Here is a 17,362-nt window from a genome sequence, read left to right as displayed (position 1 = left end):
AACTCACTACAACCTCCGCCTCCTGGGTTCAAGAGATTCTCCTACCTCAGCCTCCCAAGTAGCTGGGACTACAGGTGCACGCCACCACACCTGGCTAATTTTTGCATTTTTACTGGAGACGGGGTTTCACCATGTTGGCCAGGCTGGTCTCAAACTCCTGCCTTTGTGATCTGCCTGCCTTGGCCTCCCAAAGTGCTGGGATTAAGGCGTGAGCCACCACGCCCGGCCCATGGTTTTTAATTTTACATGCAAGTTCTGTAGATGGTTTGCTAAGTTTATAGCAAAGTATTTAATTTTCCTTGGAGTAATTATAAATGTCTTTAACTTTGGTTTTCATGTTTCTTGTTGGTATACATCAATGCAATTGATTGTTGTGTGCTAATCTTGCATTCTGCAATGTTGCTGAGCTCACCTGCTCAACCCAAGAGTTCTGACATGTAGAGGGGAGGAGCCCCTCAACAATGCATGCTCAACAGAGACTGAATGATGAAAGTAGCTAATGTGGCTGCCCCATTTCATGGTGACAGGCTCAGACACCACCTGTCAGAAGCAGTGCTCCACAATAGTGAGGTCCCTCAACAGGGAAGCCTGCATTGCAACTCCCCCTCTGCCAGGGGGGGTTAGGGGATGTTGAAGGCCCCAGGCCAACATTGGCACTGGGCTATGAAGGAAGGTTGTAAGGGGGCTAGGTCCTCAGGACAGGGCGAGCAAGAGGTGAGGAGAAGGAGAACAGAAGGAACTGGTGGGGGAATGGGGAACAAAGATGAGGAGGAAGGCTAGACGGGGGAAAGGCAGAGGAGATAAAGGGAGCAAGGATCACAGGGCCCCATCACATGTCTCAAGAGAGTGGAACTCCCTTGGGGCCCGCCCATCTCAGGACACCCCTGGGTGAGCCCCATTTTCTCTTTGTTACTGGATGGGACGCTATGCCAAAAAAAAGAAAAATCTCAACGTGCACAGCTCTATCTGAGACACACACCCAATCTCTGCAGAAGATTGCACAGTGAAAGTTGAGGCCTCATGATCAGCCTGTTCAGACTCAGGTGTGGACAACGGACAGACCCTGGCAAAGGAGATGAATGTTTAAGACAAAAACCAGGCCAGGCCTGGTGGCTCATGCCTGTAATCCCAGCACTTTGGGAGGCCAAGGTGGGTGGATCACGAGGTCAGGAGATTGAGACCATCCTGGCTAACATGGTGAAACCCCGTCTCTATGAAAAATACAAAAAATTAGCCGGGTGTGGTGGCGGGCGCCTATAGTCCCAGCTACTAAGGAGGCTGAGACAGGAGAATGGTGTGAACTTGGGAGGCGGAGCTTGCAGTGAGCCGAGATCACGCCACTGCGCTCCAGCCTGGGCAACAGAGCAAGACTCCATCTCAAAAACAAAAAACAAAAAACAAAAAAACAGGAATAATATTGTGAGTATCAGAAAACAAGGATGTGTTTCAGGGTCAAGAAAGCCTTCTTGTTTGGAATCTGTTTGCACATCTGACCAGGCCAGCCTCCACCCCACCCCTATACTGGCCTCAGCAACAGGGCCTGAAGCCCCTTGGGCTCTTCCAGGGTGGGCCAGGTACAGTTGTGGGATCAGCAGGTTCTTGCAGACAAGACTAAGCCGAAACTCCGTCCTCTCTGCCTTCCAACACACAGACCTCTCCATCCTAAACAAACAGAAACCTGTGCCTACTCCTCTGAGAGCTGTGTCCTCTGTTGTAAAATGCAGGTAACAATCTGGTGCGTGTGTGGGAGACTGCCTACCCCAGGGTAGGGCCCACAGGCCTTCCCAGCCTTCCCTCCCACCTTGGCGGGCAGCCTTTGGCCCCTCCTACCCCATGTCTGCTTTCCACAGGGGCACTAGAGGGACTGGTCTGATTTGAGGCTCTGTGCAAAGCGAGCCCAGCCTCTTCCTCCAGGCTGGCCTCTGGCCCCTTCCTGTGGCTGGCTTGAACCTCAGGAACTTGGGATCCACAGCCCCCTTCAGGAAATGCAGAGCTTCTGCTGGGCAGAGTGACTTCCAGGCCGCCTTTCCTGCGCCTTTCCACCCTGAGGACCACACAGGCTGTGACCGGGGGCCCTTTCTGGAGGGGACATTCGGTTTTTGCGGCAGGGACTTCCAAACTGAGGCCAAAGGAGGAAGGTCCAACTTCACCTTTGGCCCCCCTTTCATCCCCTTTTTTGGGTCTTCCTTAACTGCAACGGGGCGGGACCCTCCTCCGTAGTCCCTGGGGCGGAACTGGCCCCGTTGCTCCACCTGTCCCCACCTCCACCCCCGGGCGGTCCCAGCCCACGCTGGAAGGTCCTTGAGCCCGGGCCGCCCGTGGGACCGATGGAGACCCATGGAGCCGCGGACGATGGCAGGACAGACGGGGGCAGACCCCGGGTTGGCAGAGCCCGGGGCCCTGTGTGCACAACAGGCCCACCGCACCTACGCTCGCCGCTGGGTGTTCCTGCTCGTAGTCAGCCTGGTCAGCTGCTCCAACGCCATGGTAGGGGCGGGGACAGGGACAGGGGGCTCCGGGACCCTCGGTCCCTTCGGACCAGCTGGGTTTCATTTTCCTGTGGCCACAGCCCGAGGTGCCAGGTGCTGGCTGGGGCCGGGGCCAGGGGGTGCCTTCTGGGGGTGGCTAGGGGGTGTGGGCACTGGGGGCACTGTCTGTCCTGGAGGTGTCGGGGCCCAGGGCACAGAGCAGGAGGGCTGGGTGCCCAGGGGGATCTGCCAGTCATGGAGTCCCAGCCCTTCCCAGCCTTCAGTGGCTCCAGCCAGTGGCCTGGGTCCCTCTTCCCCAGCCAGCACATACAGGTGGCCCTGCAAAGGCCCTCCCTCCCTCCCTCCACGCCTCCCAGCCCCAGGACAGCAGGCACAGAGCAGAGGTGGGCTTGGAGCCGCACTCTCCTCCACCTGACTCTGAGTGAGGGGCTGCTCCTGGGCTGGGCTGGGCTCCATCCTGCCCCCACTCCCTTCCCGTGCTGCACACTGCAGCCTTTCCTGCCCTGTGAGCCCTCATCAACCATTCCAGGGAGCCTCAGGAACTGGTTGGGTAGTATCTGGGCAATGTGCAATGAACAGCTAGAGTTGGCAGCAGGACCCACAGCTTAGGGAGGCGCCGGGTCACGGGGATGGTCAGGAAGCTCAGGGTCAGGAGCAGGAGCCGCTGTTAGGCCTGGGTCAGGGTTCTTCCAGGTGGACCCCGGGGCCTCTCCCCTCCTCCTTTGCTGGCTGGGAATGGAGAACCAGCTCCCGGACAAGACAGGCCTGGGATCTGCTGGATGGGCCTGGGGGCTGCCTGCTGCCCACAGATGCCGGCACACGCCGTACGTAACTCACTGCCGTGGCTTGGCGTCCTGGCCCACCGTGTCCAGGCACTGGGGGAGCCATAACTGACTTTGGCTGGAGCGTCTGAGGGTGTGGGCTGGTTCGATGGTCAGTAGGTGTCCTGGGTGTGGGGCATTCCTTGGACAGTCAAGGGCCTCCTACTGCAGTTCTTCACCGTTGTAGCAATACCCACAAGTCATCATGGAGCACACAGAAATCTCACCCTGACACCAAGAGTCGTCATGGTCTCTGCCTGGGTCACCACAGTGAGCCGTGAGCACCACGTTCACTCCAGCCAAGTGCCCTTGAGGCTGGAGTTCCTCATCTGCAGCCAGTGACCAGGGCTCCCGGGTTCCAGTGGGCAGTGTAAGGGGCGGGCGGAGCAGAGCTTGGGTCAACACCCACCTAGAAGACAGCCAAGCCCAGTGCTCTGGATGAGACTCAAAGGACCCAAGGGGGCGAGCGAGGGCAGGGTCGAGGCTGGGAGAGGAGGAAGGGAGTTGGACAGATCGTCCTCCCACGTTGCCCCGCACGCTTCAGACGCATCTCTGCTCAGTGAGTCAGCTGTGGGCCTCACTCAGGCCCCCAAGGAAGCAGGACAGGGCTGAGGCTGGAGCGGCGGGCTTGGCTCTGCAGGGCAGGCTTTGTCAGTGGACGCCTGGCTTTCTCTCCGTGGGCTTGGCCAGGCAGCCATCAGCTGGGCTTGGGGAGCTCGTTCTGTGCCTGAGAGATCTGCCCCTGGCCCTGTCCTGCGGAAAAAGGAAGACAAGGTGGCTGTTGCCCAAGCTCCCTGTCCTGTCCCGTGGGCTGAGTCAGACCTCGTCCGGGTGGAGCCTGGGTCTGGCTGCTCTGCCGGAGGGTGTGGCCTGGAGCTCGGTGGACTCATGGAAGTTGACCTTGAGTGACACAGCCTCCTCGGGGCCCACGCGTGGACGCCCTCCTCCCTCCTATAGTGAGCCCTGGTGACCGGCTCCACTTTGACCTCCCTCAGGGATGAGCCAGTCTCACCTCCTCTAGGAGGCCTTCCCCTCGGCCGCAGTGGGCACTCGTGCTGTGTGCCAGATGTCTGTGGGGTGGAGAGCCCTAGCACCTGATAATGCCTGCGGGGTGGGGAATGGCATCTGCTCTGTCAACATTCTGCCCAAACACCTGGGCCTTCTGGGAGGGAAGGTCGGGCTGGCTTTGGGTGGGGCTGGCCTGCAATCCCAGAGGTTCTAGCTGAGACCCTGTCATGCCCGTCTTTCCCTGGCCTGCCTTGGAGCCCCAGGTCTGGTCTGGGTGGGGCTCGTGGTCCTGTGGGCTCTGGCCAGGTCCTTGGCCTTAGTGTCTGCCCCTCAGGCTGGTCCCCGGTCAGGGCATGCTTTCTGACCCTGCGCTGGGTGCCCTCCCTCGGGGAAGGCAAGGTGGCGCTCTCCTTGGGCAGGAGGGCCCTGTGTCCAGCTTGCTGGATCCCCTCGGCCTCACAGGCCTGCTGGCACTCTGGCTCCCTCGGGCTGGCTGGGGCCAGAGCACGTAGGTCCGGGGTCTGTGGCTCTGTGCTGACTCCCACCTGGCCCCTGCAGCTGTGGCTCAGCTTTGCACCTGTGGCTGACATCGTTGCCGAGCACTTCGTCCTGTCCGTGGCGCAGGTCAACTGGCTGTCACTGGTCTACCTCGTGGTATCCACCCTGTTTGGCCTGGTGGCCATCTGGGTCCTGGACTCCGTCGGGCTCCGTGGGGCGGTGAGTCAGACCCCACACCGTGGCCCGCTCTGGGACAGGGTGAAGGCCCCTGCATTTGGGTACGAGAGTCAAGGCCTCCTCCCCAGACCAGGGCCCATCAGTCCCAACAGCTGGGGACCCAGCAGAGCTGTCAGGGTGGCGGCCGTGGGAAGTGCAGGTGCTGGGAGGACGCGGTGGGCACCTGGGTTGGCGGCAGAGACCCTGACCCCGTCCCTGACACCCTCCTCGCAGACCATCCTGGGCGCGTGGCTGAACTTTGCCGGGAGTGTGCTACGCGTCGTGCCCTGCGTGGTTGTTGGGACCCAAAACCCATTTGCCTTCCTCATGGGTGGCCAGAGCCTCTGTGCCCTTGCCCAGAGCCTGGTCATCTTCTCTCCAGCCAAGGTGGCTGCCTTGTGGTTCCCAGAGCACCAGCGAGCCACGGCCAACATGCTCACCACCATATGTGAGTTCCGGGGAGGGAGGCCGCCTGCCTGGGCGCACCCCGGGGTCTCTTCTGGCTCCACGCACAGATACTCGGCTCCCCGGGCTCTCTGGCTAGGGTGGAGGAGCTGGGGCCCAGAAGGTTCTGCCTGTGGGCTGGAGAGGAAGCCGGGCCACAGCCGAGCTGATGCATTTCCCTGTGCATCCGCCCACCCAGCGAACCCCCTGGGCGTCCTTGTGGCCAACATGCTGTCCCCTGCGCTGGTCAAGAAGGGCGAGGACATTCTGTTAATGGTGAGGGGTCATGAGGCGCCCGTGCCTGGCCTGTGTGGTGTGTGCGCATGCGTGTCTGTGTGTTCCTGAGCCCGAGCGTGTCCGTGTTCCTATGCCTGTGTGTGATTCCCCCCGCCCCGCCCCCCAAGAAGGAGTCTCAGCCTGTTGCCCAGGCTGGACTGCAGTGGCGCAATCTCGGCTCACTGCAACCTCCACCTCCTGGGTTTAAGCAATTCCCCGCCTCATCCTCTGGAGTAGCTGGGACTACAGGCGTGCGCCACCATGCTCGGCTAATTTTTTTTTTTTTTTTTTTTTTGTATTTTTGGTAGAGTTGGGTGGGGTTTCACCATGTTGGCCAGGCTGGTCTCAAACTCCTGACCTCGTGATCCTTCTGCCTCGGCTTCCCAAAGTGGGATTACGGGCATGAGCCACCGTGCCCGGCCAGTGTGTGATGTTACTATGCATGACTATGTGTATCGAGTGTGTGTGGTATGTGCGGTGCATGTCTCTGTTCCTGTGCCCATGTGTGTTGTGTGGTGTGTGCCTGTGTGTGCTCGTGCATGTGCATCGGGTGTGTGTGGTGTGTCTGTGCTTGTGACTATGTACTGAGGGTGAGCGTGTGTGCATGTGTGCCTCTGCACCCATCGGTGTCCGTGTGTTGAGCCCTGTCACGGGCTGTGCAGCCGACAGTGAGATGAGTCTGGAGCCTGGGGGTGCTGGGCTAACGTCAGCCAGGAGCGTGTCACTGGTGAGGGATGTGTTGACAGCCAGGGCTCCCTATCAGCCCCTGGAGCAGGCCAGGATGAAGTCAAGCAGGCCCTTCCCAGCCTGGGCCTCGCAGAGGGTGGCTGCAGACCAGGGGTTGGGAGGCAGCCAGTGGTGGGGCAGGAGGAGCTGAGAGGTGGCACCTGGGGCAGGCAGGGCTGCAGCGTGTGTGGGCGCCAGTCTGCGTGGTCTCCCTGTGCACACACACACCCCTCCCCAGCTCGGTGTCTATGCCATCCCTGCTGGCGTTGTCTGCCTGCTGTCCACCATCTGCCTCCGGGAGAGCGTGCCCCCCACCCCGCCCTCTGCCGGGGCTGCCAGCTCCACCTCAGAGAAGTTCCTGGATGGGCTCAAGCTGGTCAGTGATGTGGGATCCCCAGGGTAGGGTGGATTTGGGGGTTGGGGCTAGAGGCCGAGGAGGGGATGGGTTTGGGAAGGGCCCCCGGGGCTGCAGGGCTGAGACATTCTTTCCCCGAAGCTGGTGCGGAATAAGGCCTATGTCATCCTGGCTGTGTGCTTCGGGGGATGCATCGGGATCTCCTACAGCTTCTCAACCCTCCTGCAGCAGATCCTCTGTGCAAGCGGCTACTCCAATGTGAGCCCTGGCCCCACCCATGGGGGCTCTGCCTCTGTCACCCACCCCATACGGCCACGGAGTCACCGCTGCCTCTGGGGTGCTCCGTGTCCGATCCTGGCAGGGGCCACATTGACGCCCTTCTGTGCCGTGGGCCCTCCCGAGATGCCTTGGGCGACATTATGTCCACAGGCGGTGGAGGTGGTGGGCACAGCTGCAGCGAGGTGGTGCAGCTGTGGGATGGAGTGGAGGGACTGATGGTGCGTGGTTGGGAAGATGGGGCCCCCAGGGCTCCCAGTGCCCCTTCCCAGCAAGACCCCACCCCTGTGGGTCTGCAGGACAGGGCCATCTTCTGGTATCCAGACATGCAGCAGGGAGGGCCTTGCTCTGCTCACACATTCTGAGCTGGCCCTCTGCCCTCTGGGATCAGTGCCCGGTGTAGGATTGGGGGCATGTTTCCACCTTTGCCTTCGCCTCCTCCAGGGGTTTTCTGGCCTCTGTGGAGCTCTCTTCATCGCGTTTGGGATCCTGGGGGCGCTGGCTCTCGGCCCCTACGTGGACCGGACCAAGCACTTCACTGAGGCCACCAAGATCGGCCTGTGCCTGGTCTCTCTGGCCTGCATGGCCTTTGCTCTGGTGAGGGTCTCCTCAAGCCAAGACTGCCCTGCAGGGGTGGGTGGGTGGTGAGGCCCGGAGAGGGCGGTTGGCAGCTTGGCTGGAACAGAGGTCCGGACTGTCTCCTGCCCGGCCTCTGCCAGCTAGGGTGGCCCCTGGGTGGGATGGGTTCTCCCGCCCCATGCCCCGTGTCCCATGAAACCAGGTCCAATTCTGACCGCCACCCCCTCCACCTGTCTGCCTGCCGTTCCGCTGCTCCCAGGTGTCCCTGCTGCAGGGACAGGCCCTTGCCCTGGCCACCACCTGCTCGCTCCTCGGGCTCTTTGGCTTCTCGGTGACCCCCGTGGCCATGGAGTTGGCAGTCGAGTGTTCCTTCCCCGTGGGGGAGGGGGCTGCCGTAGGCCTGATCTTTGTGCTGGGGTGAGTATCCATCTGCCCCTGCTGCTCCCCAGAGATACTCCCCTTGCTCCACCCCTACACCCCTGGGGTTGCACCCTGTGGTCCAGGCCCCTTTTCGGGGAGGTGGGGAACCTGCCTGCTCTGGCAAGAGCCGAGCAGGTTCTGAGCGCCTGCTGTGTGCAGGCCGGGCCAGCTGATAGGGCCCGTGACCGAAGCTGTGTGCTGCCTTCGGGAGGGTGGTGGCAAAAGGGACAGCACTGATGTCAACACTTCCCAAAGTGGCACCTGGCTCTGAGGGGATGGGCAGTGCAGCGGGGGCTGAGGGCCACGTGTGTCTAGGCAGGTCGAGGGAATATTCATCATGCTGGCGATGATGGCACTGACTGTGCAATGCTCGGAGCGGTCCTTCTCCACCTGCCAGCAGGGGGAGGATCCACTTGACTGGACAGGTGAGCACCACATGGAGAGTTCCCGGGGAACGGGACAGGTGAGCCCCACGCAGGGAGTCCCTGGGCAACAGGACAGGTGAGCTAGGACAGGTGTGGCCAAGATCAGAGGTGGGTTGGCACACCCATATCCCAGACCCCATGCTGGTGACCTCTCTCAGGACCTGGGTCTGCAAACACCCCCTCAGGGCTGTCAAGAACTGGGAGTGGGCTCTGTCTGGGGTCACTCTGTGGTCAAGGGTAGTGGTGTCACCATAGGCCAGCGTCCGGCTCTGCCCATCTGTGGCCCCGGGGCTTGGCTGTGGGGACAGCTGTGCTATGTGTCCCCAGCGTCTGTGCTGCTGATGGCCGGCCTGTGCAACCTCTTCAGCTGCATCCTGGTACTCTTCTTCCACACCTCATACCGGCGCCTGCAGGCAGAGTCTGGCAAGTCCTCCTCCACCCAGAACGCGTGCCCAGGCGCCGAGGACCAGGAGTCCCCGCCGGAAACTACCCCTTGAGGCCCCAGCATGGCACTCCCAGCTTGGAAGCTCAGGGCCAGCTCATTCCTGGAGCCGCTTCTCTGGGCCCTGCCACCTCCTCCCAGAGCCCCAAGATGCGGAGACTGACCAGGGACGTGTGGTGAAGGGGAGGCAGGCTCGGGTCACCGGGGCTGTGCCCACCACGCCAGACAGCTGGGCTGAGGGACCCAAGGCGTTCGGCGCACTCAGGGCCTGGGGAGAGCCCCTGGGCCCGAGACTGATGCGCGGCTGAGCGAGAGGGCTACTGCTGTGTGGACCCGGACCAGGCAGGGCGGCCGTGGGCGGCGCAGACTCAAGGCGGGGTGTGGACCGAGGGGGAGCGGGAAGGGCTGGGGTCCTGGGGCCCAGCAGGGCGACTCCGGAGTGCAAGGCGGGGGGCCTCGCTAGAGGACCCCAGAGAGCCCCAGAGCCCCCACCCTATCTGCTGCCGAGCGACCCCTCGCGCACAGGGCCCAGCAGCCACGGACGCGCCCTCCCGCCCCGGCGGACTCGCAGGCAGCGTCCTAGCGTCCAGGTTTATTGACCAGGCCGGGCCTCACTCCTCCTTTTCCTCCCCGTGGGTGATCACGTAGCTCAGCGCCTTGTAGTCCAGGTTGCCCGCGGCATCGATGGAGGCGAACTGGAACATCTGGTCCACCTGCGGGCGGGGGCGAAAGGGCCCCCTGAGGGCTCCGGGAGCGAAATACAAACGCGCACCTGCAGCGGTCGCGGGTGTGGTTTCCGCGCCGGGGGAGAGGGAGCGGGGAGGGGCGGGGGCGGGGCAGGGGCGGGGGATGAGGGCGGTGCTGGAGGGGATGGGGGCGGGGATGGGGGCGGGGATGGGGGCGGGGATGGGGGCGGGGATGGGGGCGGGGATGGGGGCGGGGATGGGGGCGGGGATGGGGGCGGGGATGGGGGCGGGGATGGGGGCGGGGATGGGGGCGGGGATGGGGGCGGCTGCAGCCATAGCCTGGGCGCAGGTGTGGGGCTCGGCCCTTCAGCAGCGTCTGGGAGGACCGTGTGGGGTCTGGGGGAGGTGCGGGGGTCCTGGGGGTGCCCGGGCATTGGTCTCGCCCTCTGGGGCTGGGGCTGGGAGGGGTGCGTCAGGCGTGGGGGGCGGCTGCGGGGCCGCACAGCTGTGAGCCCCGCCCCTCAAGCTGGGACAGACGCTCGGGCGGCGGAGGGGGTCTCCAGCCGCTGACCTAACGGAGGGGAGGGGTCTCCAGCCGCTGACCTGACCCCTCTGAGTCAGTTCTGTCCCTCAAACGGGCACTTTGGGAGTCCCCCCGGGGGCCTGTTCTGTCCTGGGTCCGAACCGCGGCGCTGCAGCCCCTCGGGCTCCGCGTGCGCCTCCAACCAGCTGACCCCGGGAGCCCCGCCCTCCCCTCGTGGGCTTGGCAGGGGAGCCGCGGGCCAGACCTCATCCGCTGTCATCTTGTCAGCCTGGGACATCAGCAGACGCTTGATGCTGAGGACGAGGAAAGGGGTCAGCGCGGGCTGATGCGGGGGCGCAGGAGCCTTCTCGTGGGGCTCAGGGGCCCCAGGCTGCCCCTGCTCACTGCACTCCCGCCCTTCCCGCAGGAGTGTGGCCCTGGGGCAGGCCGCTTCCCAACACACTCAGGGATCATCACGGTTGGGGGAGCCGCTGATGGGGACAGAGCCTGAGGGACCTTAGAGGACACACTCAGGGGTCATCACTTCTGGGGGGCCCGCCTGGGGGCTGCTGATGGGAACAGAGCCCGAAGGAGGTCACAGGCCAGTGCCTGGCAGGAGCTGAAGATGGAGGAGTGGGCTGAGGGGAAGCTGCCCCCTGGGCACTGGCTGCTGGTCCCTGTGTGGGCAGGGCTGGTGTCCCACTTAGCTGGGATCCTGGGTTCACTCCTCATAGTCCTGAAGCTGGTCAGAGGTAGGGAGGTGGGCGTGGCATCTGGTGGGTGATTGTCCCTTTTGGGACAGGGTGAGATCACTGGGGACCCCCGGCGGCCCGGCCGCCCTCCCCCAGCCGGGCACTCACTACTCCTTGTTGATTTTCCCTTTCCCGTCTGGGTCCAGCATCTTGAAGGCGTTTAGAATGGTCTCCTCGGCATCGGTACCTGCCACAAAGGCACCTTCAGCCCTGGGCCTTCAGGGTGGCAGTCCTGCTTCGGCTGCCAAGGGCAGGTGGCAGGAGGGGAGACCCCTGCCCCAAGCAAGGGGTGACTCCAAGCCTCTGCCCACAAGGTGGCCACTGCCTGAAGGCCTTCTCCTTTCCTGAGCCCCAAGGAGGCCTTGTCGGGCACTCCTGCCCTGGGATGTAGTGAGTTTTGGAGTGCCCAGGGTCAGCCCAGGCCTGGAGCTGGGGGTGAGTGCCGCATGAGTGAGGGACAGAGGTCCCGACGGCGGGTCACACAGCATGTGGGGCAGGAGGGCGAGCCTGAGCACATGGCTCTGGGATGGCTGATGGGGCCCCACAGTTGTTGGCTCCCAGAGTGCCAGGCCCTAGGGCTTCTCCAGAGATAGGAAAAGAGGGATTTTTACGTGAAATGTCTGGATCTCTAACTGTCAGGAATTAACTAGGAGGGCAAGGACTGTCCCAACAGTGCTCACCACTCAGCTTCTCCCCAAACATGTTCAGAAACATGGTGAAGTTGATGGGCCCCGAGGCCTCTTTGAGCATGGCGTCCAGCTCATCGTCCTTGACATTGGTCTTGCCTGTCACAGATGCGGGGGCGTCACAGGGCAGGGCTTGTTGCTATGTCTGCTGTCCCACCAGCAGGTGACCCCAGCACAGGGCCAGGCCCCACCAGCAGGTGACCCCAGCACAAGGCCAGGCAGGCAGATGGGAGGGGTGGGGAGGGAGCGGGAAGGAGGCACTTGGCCCAGGCATGTGGGGCAGTGGGTGCGTCTGGCTGGCTGTGTCCACCTCACCCCAAACCCTGAGCCCCAGGACTAAGGGCTGATGGAGAGGGAGGTGACACAGAGCTTGGGAAGGTGCTGGGATCTGCTGTTCTTACTTGGGCATAAGCAGGGCTGAGAGGAAGACGGGTCACTTGTGACCCTCCCACCCCAAGGAGAAGTCACTCCATAGCTCCCAGGGTGGGACCGAAGCCCCCTGCCCTCCTGCCTCAGGTCAGAGGCAGCTGCTGGGAACAGAATATGCCATAGGGAGAACTGAGGCTGGGGAGGGCAGTGTGCCCCACCACACTCGGGCTGTGCTCCAGAGGCGGGCCAGGGTCTCCAGGCCCTCCCCCAGCTCTGTGTTCCGGCTGGGCAGGGTCTCCATGCCCTCTGTCAGCTCTGTGGTCCGGCTTAGGGCAAGCCGCCTGCCTATCGGAGTGTCCTACCGGAGCGTCAGCCCTGCCCTGGAGCCTGCTGCCCCAAAGCCCACTCTGAGTTTCCAGGCTTGGGCTGTACCACCCACCCTGTCTCACCCTGGGACACTCTCTGCTAGCTCTGATGGAACCAAGGGAGGCCAGGGCCATCCCCTCGCAGCCTTCAGGGCCGTCGGATGGGTCTTTAAAGCCCAGGCCCTGGAGGAGGAGGGGCCGCAGCGTATGGGACTGGAAGATGCTCTGTATTCGCCTCCTCCAAGGTCTCTGAGGTGTTCTGCCTGGGTACCTACCCAGGGAGGCATAGGTGTCCTTCAGGTCCTCCTTGTCGATGAAGCCGTCTCGGTTCTGATCCATGAGTGTGAATGCCTGGGAAGCGAGGCCAGGGCTGCTGTGCTGCCGACCCGGCTGGGCTCTGCCCCTGCCCCCTGCTCCCAGCTCCTCAGCACCCCTGACTGAGGATAGGCTCCCACTCCTATCCTCTGGCCCTGGAGCCAGCCCACATGGGGTCTTCCCAGCACAGGTTTCTGGGGACGGGGGCTCCCAGTGAAGCAGGAAAGTCTTACCTCCTTGAACTCCTGGATCTGAGTCTGCTCGAAGTTGGAGAAGACATTGGATGAGGCTCTCTGGGCCCGGAGGGCACCCCCTTCCTTCTTCTTGGTCTTCCTGCTGGCCTGCAATGGGAGCACCATGGCTGAGGGTCCTGGCCGGCTGAGGAAAGCCTCCAGAGCACCCAGAGTTTTGAGAGACTTAACTCAGATGAAGGGTGGACCTCAGCCCTTGGGTGGGGCTGGAGGGGGCCAGGCAGCTGAGGAGCATGCCAGCCTCAAGCCTGGGTAGCTGGGGTTGGGGGCAGGGCGGCTGCTGGTGTCTGGCTGCAGCACAGGGAGTGGGGGAGAGAGAGTGGCTTCCGGAAGACCCACAGAGCACAGTGGTCAGGGATTGCCGTCCAGCAGGAGCCAGCTTGGCCTCTGAAGGCTTGACGGGCAAGTGGACTCTGGGTGGGCTTGTTCTGGGTACTGGGATTTCATGAAGGCCAGGAACCCCCTCATCCTGCTCCAGACTCTCACCAGGGCAGCAGCATGGGGCATGTACCTCCCACCACACAGCACACGCCCACACCTGCATGGTCACACACACGCACATACACATGTTCATGCACACACACATGCACACACAGCACACGCCCACACCTGCACTCACAGGCATGCACAGACATGCCCATGCTCTTTTCTGTGCACATGTACACACGCACGGCACAGCTCATACCCACATGCCTACCCCAGGCATGCACAGTGGCCTGCTCACCATGCCTGCTTCTGCCTGCTTCGATGCGTCTGCCCAGGGTTCTGCCTGCTTTGATGCGTCTGCCCAGGGCCTCAGGTCTTGCCCATCTTAAGCTCCCACTTGGTCCCCCAGGACAGCTCAGACTCCGGCTGCCACTCCCTACAAGGACAGGTTTGGGGCTACCCCAGGGAACTGGACAACTGCAGAGTGAGCTTTGGCAGCCCAGCAGTGACTCACACCCTTGCCATGCCCCACCCTGCAAGGCCCCCAGCCTCCCCAGGCACCTCTGGCCAGGACCACCTCCTACCCCACGTGTCCCCCACCCGCGGGGAGGCTTAGTTCTCCCAACGATGCTGTGTGTCACCAGGGCCACCTGCACGAGCTCTTGCCTGGGGCCTGGGCACCCTGGAACTGCAGGAGCCAGAGGAAGGGGTATCTTTTCTGGATTTGCACCAAGCTGCTGTGGGTGACTGCAGCTGGTCACCAGGCTTCTGCCAAGCACTCTGTGTGTCAGGGGTGTTTACGCCCTTCCCTGCCTCAGTGACAGAAAAGTCAGTCCATAGCCTTGGCCCTGGGACCACCCGGTCTGACCTCATGGCTGGGACCTCCTTGCCTGGCCCATGGGTGATGACATTTCTGGGATGGAGGAGCCACGGAGGTGGCCAAGCTGCTCAGATGGCCTGGGAGGGGACTCCAGGGCCCTGAGCCTGGTCTTACCCCCTATACCATGGCCTCAAGGGCAGAGTCTGGGGAAGGGACCTGGCCTGGGGTCTGTTGGTGGTGCCAGATATCGGAGGCCACCACAGAGTCAATCCAGATGCCCTGGTTCAAGGGGTGGGAGGAGGGTCTGCAGGCCAAGCAGGATCAAAGAGGAGGCCTGCAGGCTGAGTGGAGAACTAGCTCTTGGAGCCCCCCAGGCCTGCGTCTGGGTGGGAGGCAGCTGCCCCTCGGTGCTGCAGGGGCGGGGGTGGGAGTAAGTGTATGCAGCCACAGCAGTGGGGTGGAATCCCCTGGGGGCACCATTGTGTCTGCAAAGCTAAAAAGACAGGTGCCACTTGTGTGTCTTTTGAGCAGAGGTCCTACCCTCTGAGGGACACATGGTTACAGTTGGCATCCCCTGAGATGCTGCCTGGTTCCATCCCCAGGTCCAACGGTCTCTATGCAGCACTGACGCTCGAGCTCGAGGTCCCTGGGAGGCATGACCTGCCCAGGAGGGACCTGGGGCCGACTGCAAGGGGCCAGGTGACCAGATGTGGGAACCTGGGGCTGGGAACAAGGGCCAGGGCATCCCCTGCTGCTAGTCCAGTGGGGTCTGGGTATGACCCTGAAGGGGTATTGCTGGGCTGCAGGAGTGAGAACCACACCGAAAGGGGAAGCATGGTTGGGAGGCCCCCCGAGGCCACCAGGAATGTGAGAAGGGCTGCAGAGCTCCCTGCAGAGGGTTCCCAGGCCACTGGAGTCTGAGCACAGCACTAAAGATAGCAGCAGAGCCTGAGCTGGGGGACTATCAGCTTCTGCACCCACAGCTGACCCGACAGCTGCAGAGGCCCCGACAGGCCATGTCTTGAGCCAGGTGGGACCCTTCCCACCACTGAGCTCTCAGGAAAGGCCCTGAGCAAAGGCAGGTCTCCACCGGCTTCAGGGGGTCTTCCCTGGGCGGTATGTGTTTGCCCGAGTGTTTTCCCTGCTGGTGCCCTGCCCTGCCCCACCCCACCTCCGGTGGAAGCTGCTGGTATGTCCCCCTCACCCCCCACCTTGGGCCCCAGAGACACTTATTTTTGATTCTGGAAGCAGGAGTTGCTGAGGACTCTGGTTTATTTTAAAATCCAGTGAAGGGAAACCACCCGTGGTCACCCGAGGCCGTCTGCCCTGGCGGAAGGTGGGGGCTTTGCTGAGGGCCAGAATGCTTCTGTGCCTGGCGGATCCAGTGTGCACCTGCGGCTTCCTCAGCAAGCAATAGGAGGTCTGGGGAGAGCTGGGGCTTGCTTCTGGCCCCCTGAGGACAGGGTTCAGGCAGAGGCCTCAGGCAGGAGTCTTCAGGGCCTGCAGGTCAACCTCACAGAAGCTGGAGAAAAGATCAGGGTGGCCCCACAGCAAGTCCCCAACCTTTTTGGCACTTGGGACAGGTTTCATGGAGGACAATTTTTCCGTGTTGGGGAGGAAGGTTTCGGGATGAAACTGTCCCACCTTAGTTCATCAGGCATTAGATTCTCACAGGGAGAGCGCAATCCAGATCCAAGTGCGCAGCTCACAGTACGGTTCATGCTCCTGTGGGAATCTGATGCCCAGGCTGACCTGGCAGTGGGTGGAGCTCAGGCGGTCATGCTCCCTCAATGCTCCCTCACCTTATCCTGTGCTGCCTGGTTCCTAACAGGCCACCAGCTGGTACTGGTCTGTGGCTGGGGGCTGGGAACCCCTGCCCTATAGGATTGGTCTTGGTATACCCAGCCCAGGAAACAGAGCCCAGTGGCTTCCCAGTTTCTCAGCCAGAGAGGCCCAGGCCCTGGACCCCAGAACAAGCCAGGAGAGAAGGTAGAGGTGGCTCAGGCCTGGGCAGGCAGCCCAGGTCGCCAGGATTGTGGTCCTCCCCATGCCCGCTTCAGGAGTCCTGGAGTTTGTGATGCTGCACCTTAGCGAGGCCCGAGCCATAGTTCTCCAGTTGCTTCTGCCCGTAGCAGTGCAGGGCCAGGAGAGGGGACACAGGAGGCCTTGCGTCACTACTGCATGGGGCCAAAGGGGGCCCGCAGATGGCCTAACACGGACAGCATGGCTGCTGCCAGGAAGATCCAGAACGTGGGAGGGGCAAGGCTCCTGCCCAGACTCCAGGCCTGGTGTCCATGGGGCTGCCAGGTCAGCACCCCGGGTACAGCGGGGAGGCTACATGGGCACCGCAGGCCCTATCTCTGGGCAGCTGTGGGAGACACACAGCTACTGGGAGGTGGACAGAGGCCAGCAAAGACCAGTGAGGGGCTCAGTGGTCCCCAGGCCTGGGCCGGGGCGGGCCCTTGGAGCTGTGGAGTCCTGAAGGCTGGAGTCGGGGGACCCAGGGAGCAGCCTCTGTTGGGGGCTGGTCTTCCCAAGAAGATCCCAGCCCCTCCTCGGGACGGAAGTGATGGGAGATCCTGGGGTGAGGAAGCTCCAGCTCCGGCGGGAAGGGCGTCCGGTGCCCCCAGGCAGAGCAGCCACAGGCAGAGCGGCCTGGAGGCCATGCTACCGCGGGCTGCGGAGTCCAGCGCGGCCCGGCCGGCGACAGACACTGGCCAGAGGGTCACTGCCCTGTAGGGGAAGGACCTGCCCGGGGAGCCACCTGCACTTGGCTCACACTCCGCTCCCAGGACCCCCAGGTCCCTGCCCAGGCCGCCCTCAGGTGGGCACGGACCGCGGGGCTGGACCCGCCCGAGCCGCCCTGACCTCAGGTCCCGGACGCTCCGCGCCGCAAGAAGACCGAGTGCGCCTCAGTCCGCAGTCTGGGGTGTGGACACACGGCCAGGACGCGCACGACAGGACCTCAGCAGCGGCGCGGGGAGACAGCCGGGCCCAAGCCCTGCGGCGAAAAGAAACCCCCGGCCCACTCGGCGCTGACACCGCCTCACGAAGCAACCCCGCGGGCGCAGCCGGTGGTCATCCGCGCACGCCCCGGCCCTTGTGCGCGTGCGCATCACGTGACGTCACCACGGCCCGGGAGTGCGCAGTCACCCTCCAGCCACCAGGAGGCGCGCCCCGCCCCCCTGCCCCGC

At 63.0% G+C, this 17,362-nt stretch overlaps 2 protein-coding genes across 12 annotated transcripts; one reads left to right on the top strand and one right to left on the bottom strand.

Annotated features, from left to right (window-relative positions):
* Window positions 1-2,337: 2,337 nt before the first annotated feature.
* On the top strand, window positions 2,338-9,752 carry SLC49A3 (solute carrier family 49 member 3). The gene is given in 12 exon segments (XM_028848201.2): window positions 2,338-2,487; window positions 4,877-5,035; window positions 5,267-5,480; window positions 5,676-5,752; window positions 6,717-6,854; window positions 6,975-7,091; window positions 7,554-7,706; window positions 7,948-8,105; window positions 8,424-8,533; window positions 8,861-8,981; window positions 9,322-9,417; window positions 9,419-9,752. Coding segments are annotated over 12 exon segments (1,698 nt in total). The 3' UTR covers window positions 9,624-9,752.
* On the bottom strand, window positions 9,555-17,356 carry MYL5 (myosin light chain 5). Of its 11 annotated transcripts, XM_078002843.1 has the most exons (10): window positions 17,037-17,356; window positions 15,480-15,621; window positions 13,692-13,784; window positions 13,647-13,661; window positions 12,905-13,012; window positions 12,632-12,707; window positions 11,617-11,721; window positions 11,045-11,123; window positions 10,450-10,498; window positions 9,555-9,688 (listed from the first exon to the last, which is right to left on the bottom strand). In XM_078002843.1, exons 4-10 carry the CDS (start codon window positions 13,647-13,649, stop codon window positions 9,587-9,589), a joined length of 522 nt encoding a protein of 173 aa, XP_077858969.1. In that variant the 5' UTR covers window positions 13,650-13,661; window positions 13,692-13,784; window positions 15,480-15,621; window positions 17,037-17,356; the 3' UTR covers window positions 9,555-9,586. The 11 variants fall into 11 exon arrangements, with proteins under 11 accessions (XP_077858969.1, XP_077858968.1, XP_077858973.1 ...); XM_078002842.1 differs by having other exon boundaries at window positions 15,480-17,040; XM_078002847.1 differs by lacking the exons at window positions 13,647-13,661; window positions 13,692-13,784.
* Between the last annotated feature and the right edge of the window lie 6 nt (window positions 17,357-17,362).

The sequence above is a fragment of the Macaca mulatta genome, chromosome 5 (assembly GCF_049350105.2).
Source record: "Macaca mulatta isolate MMU2019108-1 chromosome 5, T2T-MMU8v2.0, whole genome shotgun sequence".
Classification (NCBI taxonomy): Eukaryota; Metazoa; Chordata; class Mammalia; order Primates; family Cercopithecidae; genus Macaca; species Macaca mulatta.
This window is presented reverse-complemented; position numbering and strand designations above follow the sequence as displayed.

What these genes read in the sequence shown, in the direction of transcription:
- MYL5 (XM_078002841.1), bottom strand. An exon ending in AGATCCAGGAGTTCAAGGAG is followed by an intron (nt 12,708 to 12,904) that starts GTAAGACTTTCC and finishes CTCGCTTCCCAG; the next exon opens with GCATTCACACTCATGGATCA. An exon ending in GTTTGGGGAGAAGCTGAGTG is followed by an intron (nt 11,124 to 11,616) that starts GTGAGCACTGTT and finishes CCTTTGTGGCAG; the next exon opens with GTACCGATGCCGAGGAGACC.